This window comes from Telmatherina bonti (assembly GCF_933228915.1).
Source record: "Telmatherina bonti genome assembly, chromosome: 7".
Taxonomy (NCBI): Eukaryota; Metazoa; Chordata; class Actinopteri; order Atheriniformes; family Telmatherinidae; genus Telmatherina; species Telmatherina bonti.
Window position 1 is genome coordinate 26,676,260 of NC_136625.1, and position 13,954 is coordinate 26,690,213.

At 37.3% G+C, this 13,954-nt stretch overlaps 1 protein-coding gene across 1 annotated transcript; it reads left to right on the top strand.

Moving 5' to 3' along the window:
* The first annotated feature begins 1,714 nt into the window (after nt 1–1,714).
* olfml2bb (olfactomedin-like 2Bb) lies at nt 1,715–13,278 on the top strand. Its single transcript, XM_079244313.1, has 9 exons — nt 1,715–2,276; nt 3,485–3,757; nt 3,939–4,046; nt 6,704–6,868; nt 6,964–7,162; nt 7,319–7,714; nt 8,061–8,237; nt 10,141–10,337; nt 11,214–13,278. The coding sequence occupies exons 1-9, from the start codon at nt 2,007–2,009 to the stop codon at nt 11,601–11,603; spliced, it is 2,175 nt and encodes a 724-aa protein (XP_079100439.1). The 5' UTR covers nt 1,715–2,006; the 3' UTR covers nt 11,604–13,278.
* The last annotated feature ends 676 nt before the right edge of the window (nt 13,279–13,954 follow it).

Consider the following 13,954-nt stretch of genomic DNA (forward strand, 5'->3'; position numbering starts at 1 on the left):
CAGCATAGAGTATATTAAAAAATGCCTAAAACAAAAACAGCTTCACTCCATACATGTAGTTCCTTGGTTTGTTTATTGTAGACTAGTACTTTTTTTCATTTTACTTTGTTCCAAAAGTGCTTTTTGTGGAGGGTTTTTGTTGATTGTGTGAGCTGAAGTACCTGCAGCTGACATTTATGTGTTCAGTTCGAAAAGAAAAAGCAGGATGGGGGCGGCCATCTGCCAAATTACACCAGTATAATTTTTTGGAGTAACAGAGGTTTCATGTGTAAAATAAATGTATAAATAAATAAATACAGAAAACCAAATTTAAAGAAGAAAAAAGTAAGTCTTTGTTCTCTGAGGTGGAGCACTAAGCTCAGCTGCTCCACACAAAGCAGACTCAGCTGAAGCAGATATAAAAAGGAGGGGAAAAGCCGTCAACCAAAAATTTTAAAGAGCACTCAGAAGACACCTGTGGAGCTGCTGAGAATAAGAATTACATGAGGAAGAGATTAGTTGGGAATCGGACTAAAGAAATGAGGAACTACTCCTCCAGAATTTATTCCTAAAAACATCCCAACCTCATGCATCCTTTTTTCCCCATTTCATTTTCAATTAAAATGACAAAGCATACATGAAAAACACATTACACATGAAATTACCTCATGATTGCAGGATGTATTATTTTTTTCATTTGAGAATGTTTCTATGCACCACTTGCTTTTCCCAGTGTCAGTATGTTTTTGTTGTTGTCTTGTTATTTAATTTTTACCTTCATAATATATATTTTTGTAAAAAAAAAAATTCCCACTTATTCTTTTGAATAAGTACTGTGGGTCTAGATAAACCTATAAAGTGCAGAGGATCCTGCATCAGTTTGGGATCTTGACAAGCTTTGTCCAATAGGACACTTTTTCTATCACAACTGGAGATTATTTAGTTAACTTGATTTATACAGCAGCTTAGCTGTTGGAAAAACATTCTGCTTTTGCTTCCAGCTTTCTCTTTGAAGGTTTGTGTTTACTCTGAAGGAAACATTCAAACTCATGACTGGAAAGCTGGACTGATGACAAAGCTGGAACTTGGAATATAGGTTATTGATCTTTTTTCCTTATTTAGTATAAAGAATGTTTTCATCATGATGATAAAGAGGGGTTTTGAGGGATCTGAAAATAGTCTCAAAACAACAGTATTTTACACAGCCTATTGGATTTCTCATAAATTAGATTTTTTTCTCTGAAATGTTTTAAAGATGGCCTGTACAGAGTTGTTGAATGGTATTTCAAAAGTTAAGCTAGACTGAGACTGCTTATAGTAAATTTAAGTGAAATATTACTTATTTTTCATTGATCTTTAGAGTTAAGTTTGTCTAGATAAAAAAGTGACATCTTTTAATCAAACCAATAGTGGGTTCAGTTAATAGCAATAAATCTGTTCAGGTTGGGCTTCAGTGCCATTAAATACTCCAAGATATTAAACGCAACATTTTAATTCCGCACACAATATTTCACATAAGTTTTTGGGTTTTTTTTAATTATCATGCTCATCAGTAGACCTGCAAGATTGTTAAAAGTGACCGCAGCTCACATTTAACCAATCAGAACCTCCGTTCATTGCAATGTAATGATACGGTTGTTGTGATTGGCTGGCAACTCAAGTATTTTATCTTAAGTGTCCAAGCTGAGTTTGTCCTGCCCTCTCGCGCCCTGTCAGTCCCATTTGGACCAGGGCCGGTGCAGAGCTTTGCTGTGGTAGCTATCATTCACTGAGCCGACACGTCACGAGACGGTGTAGAAGTGATTTTAAATAACTTTATCATTGATTATTTTGATGGTCGCTGCACTTTTTGTCCTCCAAGTTAAACCTGGAATGTCTGAGAAAATTGCTGATATACGTCTGGAAGAAAAAAAATCTTGCTGTTGAGTTTTAATAGACTATTGGGTGTTTAGTTATTGCAGTAAGAAAACCTGATAAACACCCGAGACAACTTAATTAACTCACAGTGCTGTTAGTTCTGCTTCAAGATGAGGTGTTTACTGTCCCTGCTCATTTTTTATTGTGCCCTTCGCGGACTGGATGCTCAGGCGGTGGATGAAAGCGTGGACGATACCCGGATTAAGATGGTGTTGAACGAAACCGAAAAACTCAGTGAACCTAAAAACAATGCGCCTGAAGAGAAAGAAAGTAAGCAGGGAGCTTGGCAACACATCCCCGGGAGAGAGGGGAGGGTTCTGCAGCCCACCACGGAACCTCTGGAGGATGAGTTAGACAACCAGGAGAACATCATAAGCCAGGTAAGTCGTTTTTCTAGCGCGCAGTTTATTACCTTTAATGGTAAACCTTTGCAAACAAACGTATTTGATGACAATTATCATCACCCACATAGGCAGTTGGTAAGACAATGATGTAGGAAAACATATACATGATGTACATCACATGCTGCATCTGAGGTTTACCCAGCTGAAGATCAGTTTACACCACATACTTGTAAGAATTTGATTGCATGTCTTTGGGGTAGCACCTGGCGGGGGGGGGGGGGGGGGGGGGGGCAGCAGTAGGGTTTTAGGGGGTTGCTCTGCCCTAAACTCCCCCATGGACATGTCCTTGCAAATTGCCTACTACAAATGCTAAACTTGGTGCAATAATAAGTAATTAAGATTTATTAAGGCACTATTTTTATTTTACATCACAATAAGCAACATTTAACATAGTAAAATATACATTTTAGGAATGTTCACTGATAAGCTTCTTGTAGCTGAAATGTTATTATTTATGGACCTTATGTTTGATTAAAAATTAAACAATATTAAAAATTAATATATAACAAGAGGCTCTAAATAGCCAGAATTGCAGTCAATGGTGTGTTTAACTTTACCCTGTCCAGGAAACATCCTTCAGCTGCATCACTAAACCATCCTGTAACCAAACAGTGTTTGATCTTATATTGAAATCCTGCTAAATGTCCATATATGCCTCATCAAACCAAAACTACAAGACAATACAGCACTTTGCTCTTCAGATTTGTGTTTTTTTTTTTCTAATGTCCCATATGCAGTGAGATTTAAGCATAGCTTTTGTCACACCAGTTCTTTATTGGCCAGCACTTGATTTTTCCTTTAAACACAACCCAAACCCCATGATTGTCAGTTAAGCTTAAATGATGGGAAACATCAGACCTAGAGCTGCATGTGTGTAAGTGTGTGTCCACACTACAGTAACCATTTGCATCCCTCTTGGTTATATAATATCCTTCAAACTGTAAGTGCTCCAAACCAAAATGTGCCTGTTTGTAAACGCGTGCTGCTCTCTTCCTCAGGGAAGATCACCACTGCTGCAGCTGCATCCTCACTCATGTTGCATCACATTTTTTCATTTTAAACATTGTGCATCTGCTTATTGTATCTTACCCCCCTCCCCTAAAATAAAAAAAATCTATTCAAAATACAAATGAATGATTTAATCTGAGCTGTATGAAACAGAATGCTTGGTCCTTCTTTTTCAGCTGCTGGGTGATTATGACAAAGTAAAAACGGTGTCATCCGGATCTGATTGTGTCTGCCGCTGTGTCGTCCGACCCATCAAGCGATCTGACTGCAGTCGTTTCCATGACAGTGACAGGGCAACACTGCCTCAGGATTTTTACACTGTAGAGACAATTACCAAGGGAACAGACTGCAAGCAGTGTGTGTGCATGGCTCCACCTTCAGCTGTCAACCCGTGCGAGGGAGAGTACAGATTTAAAAAACTACAGGAAGCAAGCAAAAATGACATCAAGGTAGAAATGCACACACACACACACACACACGCGTGCGCGCACACAAAGGGTTTTTTGTTTGCTACAAATCACTTCTTGAAGGACTTTTGAGTAAGAAGATGTTTTCCATAATTAATGTTTTCTTCTTCCTCTGACCTTCTTTCATGTTCCTGCCATTCATCTCTGTGGTTTGTCTTTCTAGCTGGCAACCATCATCGACTTGCTGGAAGGCTCTCTTTATGGGTTGGACTTGTTAAAGTTGAACTCTGTCACCACCAAACTTCTGACCCGGGTCGACAACATGGAGAAGGTGAGCACACACAAACTATATATTGTCTTCTGTGAAGAAATTGAAATATAAACCTGTACTGTAAAGAACTGTCTAAGCTGACAAACTGCATCTTTAATCACACTAAAGCAGCTCTCATGTTTTTTCGTTATCAGAATGAGAACATTTAGTGCCTCATCGTGTATTTGGGTTCAACAGAGTTGTCTTTACTGGTTGCTGAGGGACAGTCTGTGGTTGAGTTGTACATTAAACACCTCCAGCTGTCCCACAATACAACTAAACAAAGAAGACAAAGTTGGAGCATTGGAACAATTCATTGTATCCCAGCCCAGAGCATACAGGAAAATTACTCCTCATTTATGTTGTCCTTTTTTTTTTTTTAACTTTTAGAATAGCTAGTTATAGAATAACTACCCAGTAGTTAAGACTAGCAATACTCTAGTTCTATTCCTGAATTGTTATTCTATCCTTTTATAGATCCACATGTTTCTCCAGTATACCAACAAATGTACTGCTGTAGTATCGGTGAGGAAAACTACAGTGTATGTTGCAGGTTATGATCCAAGCCATTACTGTATCTATTTGAATATTTGTGAGTAAATTGTAACAATGTAGGAGTTTTAATTAATTTTGTTTAACAAATTGAAGCAAAATGTTGGAAGTTGATGATGCACCTCAAAATTTGTAGTCTGACCCCTAAGATGTGGATTGTTGCCATATCAGTACTGATTGGTAACTTATTTTGAGTAATGAAAGTAATACATATATGAAAATAACTTAATTTAGAAGGCACTTTTTAAATAAATGTAACACAGGTTATAATAGCAGGAGATAATACTAAAATACTGTAAATAAATTTAAAACAAAGACGATATAAACTGCTGTTTGTCAGACACAGAGCTAAGAGAATATGTCGGACTATGCATCTCAAAGGCCTTTTTAATCTGAAAATGCACTGAAAATATCATTAAAATGACTGTCTGTCCATCAGAGGATAGACTTTAAAGTTCTGTTGCTGGTCTATAAAGCCCTGAATGGTTTAGGAACAAAATACATCAGTGATTTCATGACCCAGTATGAATCTAACAGACCCCTCAGGTCACTTGGATCTGGCTTTTTATCAGTTCCCAGATACAGAACCAGACATAGAGAAGCTGGATTCAGCTTCTAAACTCCACATGTCTCTAACAAACTCCCAGAAAGCCTCATATCAGCTGAAATACTCAGTTTATTCAAGTCCAATTTAAAGACCCATCTTTTCCCATCTGCATTTGAACAGTTTCTAATTTAAAATTACAAATCTGCTGTTTAAGCTTGATTTTATTTATATGACCATGTTTTTAATAGTTTTTATTTATTGTTGTATAAACTTTTTCCCTTTTCTCTTGCTTTTAATTTGAAATTATACTTATTTTCTCATGCTTTAACGTCTCTGTAAAGCACTGAATCAACCTGTTGTTGAATTGTGCCTTAGAAAATAAACTTATTCAATTCAATTCAGCCTTATTTGTATAGCGCCACTTCACAACAATGTTGGCACAGGGTACTTCACATACATGACTCAATATACACATTATTTCAAGCCAATTCATACATAACCTATAATAGAAACCAACTGACTACATCGAATCATGACTTCAATCCAATCCCCCATCCTGAGCTGCACGAGGCGACAGTGGGAAGGAGAAAACTCCCTTTTAACAGGAAGAAAACCTCAGGCAGAATCCGGCTCAGGGAGAGCAGCCATCTACCTCGACTGGTTGGGGTGGAGAGGACAGGAAAGACAGAACAAGATTTACAACTGCACTTATTCAGGAAGACCTGTGGAAAAAAGGAGAAATAAGTTAGAGACAATTGGCACATATTTATACATTAATATATTAGAGAAATGGAGTGAGGTACATCTCAGTGCATCAGGTAACATCCCCATTGCTACATAAGTAATGGTTGGCTAGTCTACCCATAACTAGAAGAGCAAAGAGCATAATCTGGACAGTTGGGTCCCGTACATGCAGACTCCAACTCAGGAGATGCTCAAATCTTAGAAACTTATCTTATCTTATCTCTAGGTTTAACTGTTCAAATGTATAAACGTAGAATTATCTATGGTTGATTTAATTATAGAAGCAGATTAAAAAGAGTTTGTATTTGTCTTCTGTACAGTGAGATGTCAGGATCAGTGCCATATATTTACACACTGTACCTACAGTGCAAAACTGCAGAATAATTCACTTTTTACACATTTACAGTTTGAATTAGCAGTTCTAAATATTCATCTGCTAAAGTGTGAAAAGTTCTCTGAACTCATCCTAATTTTGAGTTTCAAGGATGAAAAAATGAACAAGAATCATGACATCATTCATGCTTATTATGCAAAATTAGAAAAATATGTGGAAAAAGGCAGTAATGATTCCCTGCTCCAGCTTTGAAAGCTCAAACATTGACTCTTGTTGTTCCAAATACGTTGCACTATTGGCATGAGCACATATGCATGATGTGTTTTTTTTTTTTTTTTTTTGGGGGGGGGGGTGTCACATTGAGTGAATTCTTAAGCTCTTTGATTGTTCACCTTTTTCCTTTGTCATTAGTTATTTTCTAAGTGCCAGTATTTGAGTTTATTCCTATGAACGGCACTTTGAAACAAACTGCAAACATGTAAACTTGTTTGTATATTTCAGGCTTTTGCTCGAAATTTTACTGAAAGAATGAGAGAGAAAGAACGCGTGAAGGAGAGAGCTAAAGAAAAGGATAAAGACAAGAAGGCTCAGCAGAAGAAGAAGAAAATAAGTGATTTGGAGCATTCAGGGCCTAAAAGTGGAGCAGCTGCATACGCCAACAAGCAGGTAGGATCCAAAGTATTTTGGTATATTTTCCAACAAAATTGTTGTCATAGCTGGAAGCTCTTTATTCTCAACAAAGGCAAAATTTTATTTTGCAGAAGAATTATGAAAGTCATTTGAAAAAAAACCAGCAGCAAGATGGTCTGGAGCAACAGTCGCCTGTCAGGAACGAGACAGACACCCACAAGATGGGTAAAGACAAGAGCAGCGTGGTTATCAGAGGAGTGACCTTTTACAAAGCAGAGGAGGAGAAGGCCAAGGAGGATGAGGAGCAGAAGAGAGGAAGAGGAAAGAATGGTGAGTCTGGTGTCTTTTGTGTTTTTTTTTTAAGTTGCCAAGTAACAACCTTTATAGCAACATTATAGCTCATGTCAGACATCAAGAACTGAAAACAGTTCCCCTTCTTCTCTTATCTTTATCATCTTATTTCTACTTTAACCACAAATTCTGCAGAGGACTTCCTGATCTCTGACAAGGCTTCGTTTGTCAGAACATTTCTCAACAGTCCAATGACTCCAAATATGTTCTCACCCAGTCAACCAAAATCCTCCTCAACAACCAGCAAAACAAAGTCAGTTCCCTCTACCACCGAACCAACTGATGAAGTTACTCCTACAACTCCAAAACAAACAACCACCATGACGGTAACTACTATGCAACAAACTACAACTACCAGACGAACTGTTCAGCCCACCACACCTGCCATCCTGCGTACCACCTTGCCTTCTGATACCAATATCAGCCCACCTGTTGATGCATTTCCCACTGCACCATCTCTGCAAAGACCCCGAAGTCGACTCAGCTGGACAGAAAGCCCCGCTGACCAGCTGAAGACCACCAAAAGGCTTGGTAAAATTACAGTGATGAGTCAAACCGTTATGACCAACTATAGATGAAGCAAAGGTCATGTCATTGTCTGGGATATGTAATAGGCTTGTTGCCGTGTTGAATGGGTTTAAGGCAGACATAAAACTAATATTGCTACTCCCCGGACAATAGTGTAGAACCCCTGCTTCCATCCCACACACACAAGCACACACACATATACACACAAAGAAAAGCAAAGGCTCCTCAGCATACGAGGAAACAGTAGTTGTAATATTTTGGCTCATCAGAATGTGTTAAATACAGTAATAAACATGTAATAATGTGTCTCATATGTTCTCAATATCATGTTCTGTGTGTCTTCTTCCAGCAGTGTGTAAGGACACAGTAGCTAGCATTTCTGAACCGGTCCAACAGAACTCTTACGGCCTGAGTGATGGAGCGTGGATGAGAGATGCTCGTGGCCATGGCAATGTCATTTACCTAACCAATGGTCACTATGGCAATAATCTGTTGGAGTTTCGAGACATGGAAGCCTTCAAGTCAGGTATCAGCAGTTTGTAGATGTAGAAGACGATTAAAAAGTTATGATTTCCTCAGGGCTTAACCATCAAGTTATATGTAGTTTTAACCCAAAAAGTCATTTTCAAAAAGCTGCCAAAATTTGATTTCAAGTATGTGAGTTTTGTAGATGATGAATTTTTCTGTTTTCTGTTTCCTCCAGTTTCTTTTTCAAGTAAGAAATATGTGTATAGCTCAAATATTCTTTCCAAATCTTGTAACACCCAGCATCTGCCCTGTCCTGTGTTTAGTTTTAATTCCATCATTTCTATGTTCTGTATTACAGTCAGATTAGTCAGAGTTAACAGGTTCTCATATAATATAATATAATGTAATGTAATGTAATGTAATGTAATGTAATATAATATAATATAATATAATATAATATAATATAATATAATATAATGTAATGTAATGTAATATAATATAATGAAAAAGATAGATAGATATAAGATAGATTAAAAGAGGAAAACCTCGGAAACTATTTTTATCTTAAATCTCAGGTCCTAGTCCTCTGCTCTGTAAACTATAAATTCATCAGCAATTATAATCTTTAATCAAAGATTAAAGATTATAATTGCTGTGATCTTTAATCAAAGATTAAATATTATAATTGGTGATGAATTTATAGTTTACAGAGCAGAGGACTAGGACCTGAGATTTAAGATAAAAATAGTTTCCGAGGTTTTCCTCTTTTAATCTATCTTTTATCTATCTATCTTTTTCATCAAAGATTAAAGATTATAATTGTAAAGGGGGGCAGGAATACATAAGCATTGCTTCATCCTGCTCCTTTTCGGACGCTATAATAATTGCTACTTTTTTAGCCTGTTGATTAAATTGTGTTATTTTGTCTGAAATAAAGAAATATCTATCTATTTATCTATCTATCACAGCAGTTGAAGTGATGTAGTCAAGTTTCTAAGCAATCTGGAATTTAAATATTTCTGCATTTGCAATAACATATCATGAACAGCCAAACAGATGATTTTCCAGGTCCTAAAAGAAAAAAAGCAGGTAAATTAGGTGTCATTCTTTCAACATCATGAATATCATTGATATGAGTATAACGCAACCCAGTTACTTGTAGCCTACTTATAATCAAGAGCTTGTTACCATTAGATATCTAAGCAGCATTTTGTAACATAAGAGCATTTCCTCTCTCTTTAAGTTTAAATATGCTTATAAAAAAAATAAAAGTATTACTGCAACAGGTGGGAATCCTGTTGTACGCATTTCAGGACATGTTCATATTGCATATGAGTGGTGTTAATGCTTTCAGCAACAGCCAATATTTAAGTTATACTGTTATAGTTTCTTTTATTTTGTCCATCACATCAGTTTAGACATATTTTAATTTTCATCATGTGACCAGGATTTTTTGAGAGGTTTGGAAAGAAAACAATTTGTTGGAGTGTTTGAATATCTGCTGAACTAAATGTTTATCTAATGTACTACATATATAAATTGCAATGCATCTAGGTTCTAATAGTGTGAGACGTTAGGCTTCCTCTCAGATAAAGTTTGGAAAAAGATATCACATTCCACCTTTTCAGATTGGCTTAATTCTTGGATGTGCATATGAAAATAATTGGGTTGTTTAATCCATGTGAACTCAAATAATCAGTTTGATATAACTGTATTATACTAAAAACATACATGGTCTGCCTTAAGGTATCTATTCATATCTGATTTTGAGAAAACCGTATGTTTTTCCTAGAACTGTTTGAACTTTTCAACCATTTCACCCTCCATTTACTAAGCCTCCCCTAAAACTGTTTGGAGACCTGCCTCCCACTTTGTAAACCCATGCCATAGTTTAATGGATGAGGTGATCATACCTTACCCCTAGGTCCTGAGTGCTCTGTGTGTGTGTTCCTACTGCTCAGGTCAGACGAGTAATTCATACAAGCTGCCCTACAGTTTCACTGGAACAGGCCACGTCGTGTATAATGGAGCTTTTTACTACAACCGTGCATTCAGCAGGGACGTCATACGATACGACCTGAGACACAGATACGTGTCCGCCTGGACAACTCTACATGATGCTTTACTGGAGGAGCAAGTTCACAGGACGCAGACTGAAGTAAGAGGCATTGTGAATGCCCATACCGGGAACACTGCATAATGCTTTACATACACTACAAACGTACACTTGGGACAGTTTGGGGTGAGTAAAGGTTAGTGATGGAAAAATCAACACTAAAGAGGTCAAAAGGGCTCATAGTAAGAGGTAGAAGCAGCTGCTGAAGATGTCGGAAAAAAAATCCTGAAAACATCAGTCAGCTTTCGTGGAAGTACTTTCTTTTGTTTAGATTTCTCAAAATCAGATGAGAGGGTCAAAAACAATAGTTTTTCTGACAGTGATTCTACTAATAAAAACTATGTTAGCAAGGAGCTGCAGTAAGTGTAAATAATTCAAATCAGGTATTCTGGCTTTCTTTAAACTCAGTAAAAACATCAGCACACTACATATTTTTAATATGTACATTAATTCTTAAGTAAATTTGTCAGGTTTGTAGTTGTTTTTTTAATTTATTTATTCTATAATTTGATTTATTTAATTTTTTGCCTTTGGTTCACGGTGAGTACTGGCATAGGATGAGTTAGATTGATTGCTTTTCCTCCCATTTCTACCCTTAATGCTAAAACACAACATCAGAATCAATAAATGTACTTCTTACCTACCAAAGTAGTCAAGCACAGGTTTTTTGGCTTCTTAGAGGCAGCAAAACATGCTGAAAACAACACTAACAAAAGAAAGGATTAAGCAACGGGGAGCTGTGCATTACATGGTTTTAATGCATGACGTGGATAGTTTATAATCTCTCCACTGGAAGTTTGGAAGGCTTAGACTTATTACACTCATCTGAAGGCACGGGAATGTGAACTTTCATTGAAATGAGATTTGATACTTCCAAATATAAGTCCTTTATAATCCCCACCATGCTTGATATTGCAGGTGGAGTTTGCTGTAGATGAATCTGGACTGTGGCTCCTTTATCCCGCTCTGGACACCGAGGGATTCCACCAGGAAGTAATCCTCCTCATCCACCTCCATCCCAGAGACCTTCAGCCCATAAGAACCTTTCGCACAGGTCTCAGACGTGGTCGCTACGGCAATACTTTCCTAGTGTGCGGCGTGCTGTACGCAGTTGATAGTATAGAGCGTCGCTATGCCAATGTGACGTATGCCTTCGACACACATACTCTCACACATACCGTGCCAAGTCTGGCTTTTACAAATATTCACACGCACACCTCCCAGGTGGCTTACTGCCCACTGGACAAGAAGCTGTACGCATGGGATGGCGGAAATCAAATGATGTATGATGTCATCTTTGCCTATTAGCATAATGAAGGACACATGAGGAAATCATGGTTTGATGATTGTTCAGCAGTTAAAAATATTCACAAGGTCTAAACAAAAAAGATAACCAGATATTTAATCACTGCATTTCTAAATGACTGTGGATCAGGTCCACCACTGCCACACACACAACACACACACACACCAGATCATCAAACAAGACATGAGAAAAGCAAAGAGAACATTTCCAGTTGTCAGTCTGAATCCAGATATCTGTCCATCAGAAAGCTTCACAGAGGTGTTTCTAAAAAAGAAGGATGAATTTCCCTTTTCCTTCAGACTGTCTAGCTATCTGTAAAACAGCTGGACAGTCTGATGATCACTGTAGAGGATATTTGTCATGGCACAATAGACATGGAATGACCTAAAACCTGTGCAGTGCCTGCCATGTAACAGAAGTCATGAATGATCATGAAGTGGGATTCATCCCAGTTAAAAAAAAAAAAAAAAACGCTCTTGTTCACTTATACAGTTATGGTTTTTTACACATGTATCAGAGTGAGACTAAAGTATTCTGCTCTGAGGTAGTTTTTTAAATGCAGAGTCTGTAACCTTTATGGATCAGAATTACGCTTTAAACTTCACTCAAGAGAGCAAGTTTATAACCTTATCTTCAATTAGGGCCATAAAAACGTTTATAAGAGCATAATAACTTATATTGTCAATAAGAGGCTTACCATTATGAGATCCAGTGTTTTAAAGCTAAACGTCAGTCTATTTCAGTCTCTGCTGAATCAGTTTGAACAATTGAACGAAATATAACCATTGAGTTTGTTGGATTATATAATCTCCACAGCTAATCAAATGCTTATATAAAAACCTATTCCAGTTAAAATTCAAAGCCTGCCAGATGGTTTAATAGTGAAAAACATAAAAAGTTAAACCAGAGACCTTTTAATGCTTTAATATGTTGACTTCCAGAATGATAGAAATGGTCTTTTAACACCAAGCTCATTGTTAAACCAGTATTCTAATTGTGTGATTTTGCAGTATTGACCTGTTTTATCGTATGCGCAGAGTTTGTATTGTATTATTTAGGATGTCAGATTAAAAGGTAAGTCTGTTCAGTTAAAACAGTTTTAACCCATGCAAGCTACACACAGTTTATTGAGAGAAATACCAAAGACAAGGTCGATTACGACTGCTTTACTGCAAGCTTTATTTCTTTGTTCTAATTTATAATAAAATGTTTCAAAAGATGAAAGAAACCAATAATTTTTCCAGTGCTTCCTGCTTTCTTTTGATCTCTGTCTTCTTCCTCTGTGTCTGTCCAGCCAACATTATTTGTGGGGTCTGATTTAGTTTTCCTGGAAGCAGCAGAACCACTGGAAGGATCCCAGGGTGGAAAATAAGCCTCTAGCCAGATGCTGGTGAACTTCCAACTGGGAGTGCTCAGGAGGCAGAGCAGATCTTTTCCATGTTAGAGATCCTGGTGTAGAGTCAAACAGCTAATGGATTTTTAATTAAAAAGACAAATAACATTCTGTATGTCCTCTCAGCTTGGTTTGGTTCAGTTTTTGAAAGAAATCTGACCATGCTGACTGAAAAATAATGTAAAAATGACTGTATTTATTATATTAATAAGTGTTCAAAACAGAAAATACCTCTGGCAGTTCGCATTATAACCCGCTTTATTGGCCTTTTGCACCACTGATGCTGCTTTAAACAAATAGTTGCTAATGGACAAAGGCATTTATGCTTAAGAGAAATGATTATTTAAATTAGGTATTGTTTCCTAAAACAAATGTCTTTGCTTTGAGGCTCATCATGTCTGAAATATTTGCTAATATAAGGATAAAGCAGAATTACAATTGCTCTGAAATTACATTTAAGTCTTCAGAAAGTTTTTCCAATCAGACGCCTTAGATCTTCTGGAGGCGACATCAGAAGTTATGTAACCATCTTGTTGACACAGTGGTGTGTGTGGCAAGTGACCACCAGCAAAATGCAGAAGACGCCCATTCACATTCACACCAAACTCACAAACTCCCCATGGTTAGTAAGGGTGTGTGTGTGTGTGTGTGTGTGTGTGTGTGTGTGTGTGTGTGTGTGTGTGTTCTGTACATCTAACAGTTTTTGAATTATTGGCTCCATTTTAAAATAGGGGGACCACCCACACACACACACACTCATGCACAACCCTATGGTACATATGTTATCTGGACAGGGTTACAGAGACAACTTTACAGATTTACTGCACAGACACTTTACAAAGCCTGGCTCAAGCAGTATCCAAATGTACGTTCCTGACTGCCACTGAGCTAAAAGAAAAGAACTTGAACAAAGTTTAGGGGAAAAAAAGAAAGTTTGAGGCAAAAGGGGAAAGAGATTGT

Excerpts from the sequence above, each read along its gene's own strand:
- olfml2bb (XM_079244313.1), top strand. The coding sequence starts at position 2,007 with ATGAGGTGTTTACTGTCCCTGCTCATTTTTTATTGTGCCCTTCGCGGA. Across the intron at positions 4,047-6,703 it reads GGGTCGACAACATGGAGAAG|GCTTTTGCTCGAAATTTTAC; the intron begins GTGAGCACACAC and ends TGTATATTTCAG. Across the intron at positions 8,238-10,140 it reads CATGGAAGCCTTCAAGTCAG|GTCAGACGAGTAATTCATAC; the intron begins GTATCAGCAGTT and ends CCTACTGCTCAG.